The sequence below is a fragment of the Etheostoma spectabile genome, chromosome 9, assembly GCF_008692095.1.
Source record: "Etheostoma spectabile isolate EspeVRDwgs_2016 chromosome 9, UIUC_Espe_1.0, whole genome shotgun sequence".
NCBI lineage: Eukaryota > Metazoa > Chordata > Actinopteri > Perciformes > Percidae > Etheostoma > Etheostoma spectabile.
The window spans coordinates 21,610,538-21,613,096 of NC_045741.1; the positions used below are offsets into that span (position 1 = coordinate 21,610,538).

General features: G+C 40.8%; 1 protein-coding gene and 1 long non-coding RNA gene across 3 annotated transcripts in view; one reads left to right on the top strand and one right to left on the bottom strand.

Moving 5' to 3' along the window:
* tnfaip8l1 (tumor necrosis factor, alpha-induced protein 8-like 1) overlaps nucleotides 1-1,782 on the top strand; it is a 13,440-nt gene extending 11,658 nt beyond the window's left edge. Inside the window, exon 3 of one of the 2 annotated variants that reach the window (XM_032525417.1) lies at nucleotides 910-1,198. In XM_032525417.1, coding sequence (XP_032381308.1) covers nucleotides 910-1,198 — 289 coding nt within the window. Of the gene's footprint in view, nucleotides 1-909 lie in introns of both variants that reach the window. The other variant, XM_032525416.1, reaches the window with a different exon arrangement.
* A 119-nt stretch (nucleotides 1,783-1,901) lies between these two features.
* Nucleotides 1,902-2,559, bottom strand: part of LOC116695284 (uncharacterized) — an 11,465-nt gene continuing 10,807 nt past the window's right edge. The window contains exon 2 of the long non-coding RNA XR_004333411.1: nucleotides 1,902-2,136. This is a non-coding gene — a long non-coding RNA (uncharacterized LOC116695284). The remainder of the gene's footprint in view (nucleotides 2,137-2,559) is intronic.

The following is a 2,559-nucleotide window of genomic DNA, read 5'->3' on the forward strand; positions in this document are numbered from 1 at the left end:
TCTCTCTCTCTCTCAAATGGCCGGTGATTGGTTAAAATCTCCTGTGACAGCTAGATTTAAAACATGAAGCATTTAAAACAAAGCCAATAGTAGGTACAGAAGTCTAGTTCTCTTTAAGTCTACTTGAAATACAATATGCTGAAAGTTTATTATGGAAGTTTTGCCCAACAACGGCAAATAATGAAGTGCCTTATATGCAGAGCCAAATCCAGGTAGCAATTAGCTTAGCATAAAGACTAAAAGCAACAGCTAGCCTAGCTCTGTTCAAAATACAGCTACCAACACTAAAGCTTATCTTGTTTAATTGATATGTACACAAATGTACAAAAATTCAATTTGTGGTTAGAGGAATTTACATGCTGGATCTCTGGACAGATAGCATGTTATCAATCCGCTCAGCATTTCTGTGCAGTGGCTAGACATGAGGGAAGTACACATTTTCTCATTTAATACTCGGAAAGAAAGAATACAAGTGTATTTCCCAAAATGTTTGAATTAAGAGCTTTTGTGACATCCTGCCATACATTTACATACTGTTATATTGTGTGTCAGTAGGTGACAAACCTTGAGAAACAACAATGAGTTCTGGTTAAGAGCTTCAACTGGGGATAACTGCAGTTCAAGTACATTTTTGTGTGCTGATGGAAGCAAATTAAGGAAATTAACTTTAACATCAGTTCACATTTTCCACTAAAATAGTAAAACTCAGCTTGGAGGGGTGTGAAGCTGACATAAGTGCACAGTATGGAGAATGTGGATTATGTCAGCATAGAGATGCATCACTGCGAAGGACAACACTATAGCTGAAACTTTTCTAAAGAATATCATAAGACAGCAGTTTCTATTTTTACTCCCTTCTGCTGCTCCAGTCAAAATTAGAAACTGACAGCCTCTCTTGTTGTCTCACAGGAAGAAAGTCCACACTCTGGCCATGACGGCGGTCAGTTTCCACCAGATTGAGTTCACCTTTGACCGGCGCGTCATGAGCTCTATTTTGAATGATTGCCGTGAGCTGCTGCACCAGGCCATCAAACGCCACCTGACAGCCAAGAGCCACTCACGAGTCAACCACGTCTTCAATCACTTCGCCGACTGTGACTTCCTGGCGTGTCTCTACGGGCCATCGGAGGTTTACCGTGCCCACCTGCAGAGGATCTGTAACGGGGTCAACAAGATGCTTGATGAAGGGAACCTCTGACCTCCGCAGGCCTCGTCATCAGGCGCCTTTACCTCTAGTCACCCCTCATGTACCATCTTGCAATATTTATTTTTAAGGTGACATGAATGTTTATATTTTCCATTTGTTGCTTTATGTTTGTGTGCCTTTTCAGCCATTACTGTAACATGAAAAGAATCTTGGCTAGTTAGTCCAAAGTCTGTTTCTTCTCCAGTCTGACTTTTTGTTATTTCACAGTAAAATATTTTTTTTTTCTTGAATTTAAAACTTCATGCTCTTATCAGTATATATTTATGGATAAGGGCTTTGACAACTGTGCCTTTAAAAAAAAAAAAACATTTTTGTCTTCATTCCAAGGGCATTATGCTTGCTCTTTCAAAAAGACATGAATCAGGCACATGCCTTCAGTCATATCTCTGTGAGGAGCTTTTAATGGACCAAAATGGTTTTGGGGGCACCAGGAGAGGGAAAAAAAGTGAATTTCCATCTTTTTGAAATACCCAACGACATAAAGAAGTGCTCTTTTTTTGGGGGGTTTGTTTGTTTTTTACAAAAGTAGTATTGCACTCGATTCTAAACAAGCGCTGTACTGTACTTTCCTGCAATAATGAAACCATGTGAAAGACTGCAGTTGAGTAATCCTGCTTAGCCTGCATTTTACAGCTTTCACCATAATGCACTGAACTCCACTTTGTAGAGAGGCCAGGCCTTTTTGTTTAGAAGGCACCTATAAACCCAGTTTTTGCTTTTTATAGTCTGGTTTATAGCCACGATAACAAAGACGACGTATTTGGGTCATAGGGGGGGACCATAAACATGAAGGAATTTAGCTGTGCTATGTATTGTTAAATGTGTTGCAGGCTGAATGCTCATCTGCTCGGAAAACTTCAAGTTTGTGCCCATAAATGTCATAATCACAGCAGGGAAGTAGCACAATGTGTCACCAGCCGCAGAGGTTGCTCTGGAATAAAGAGCGATCACCTGTACTCGTCATAATAGATGTTGGAGCCCAGGGTCAGTTGTGTTTCAGATTTACCAGTATTGCCTCAGGTTTATCCAAAAAGCACTAAAACTCTAGTTTGAATTCTGACAGATTTGAACTAAAAAGATTCCCTATGAGCAGTAGGATGAAAGTCTTGATGAAAAACTGCAGCTCTGTGTGTATGAAAAGGGCAGGGTATAGAGATTAGAGCAGAGACAAACACAGTACCTGATTGTACTCTCCCACTGCAATTACAGTTCCATGCTCTGGGGTGGCATAATGGCCCGGAGCCTGCCTCTGTCGAGCAGCCTCTCCATTTCACCACACAGCAGCCTCATGTAATGTGATGGATAACCATCTCTGTTTGCGCAATGCAAGTCCTTTTTAACGGAGTGAAAGA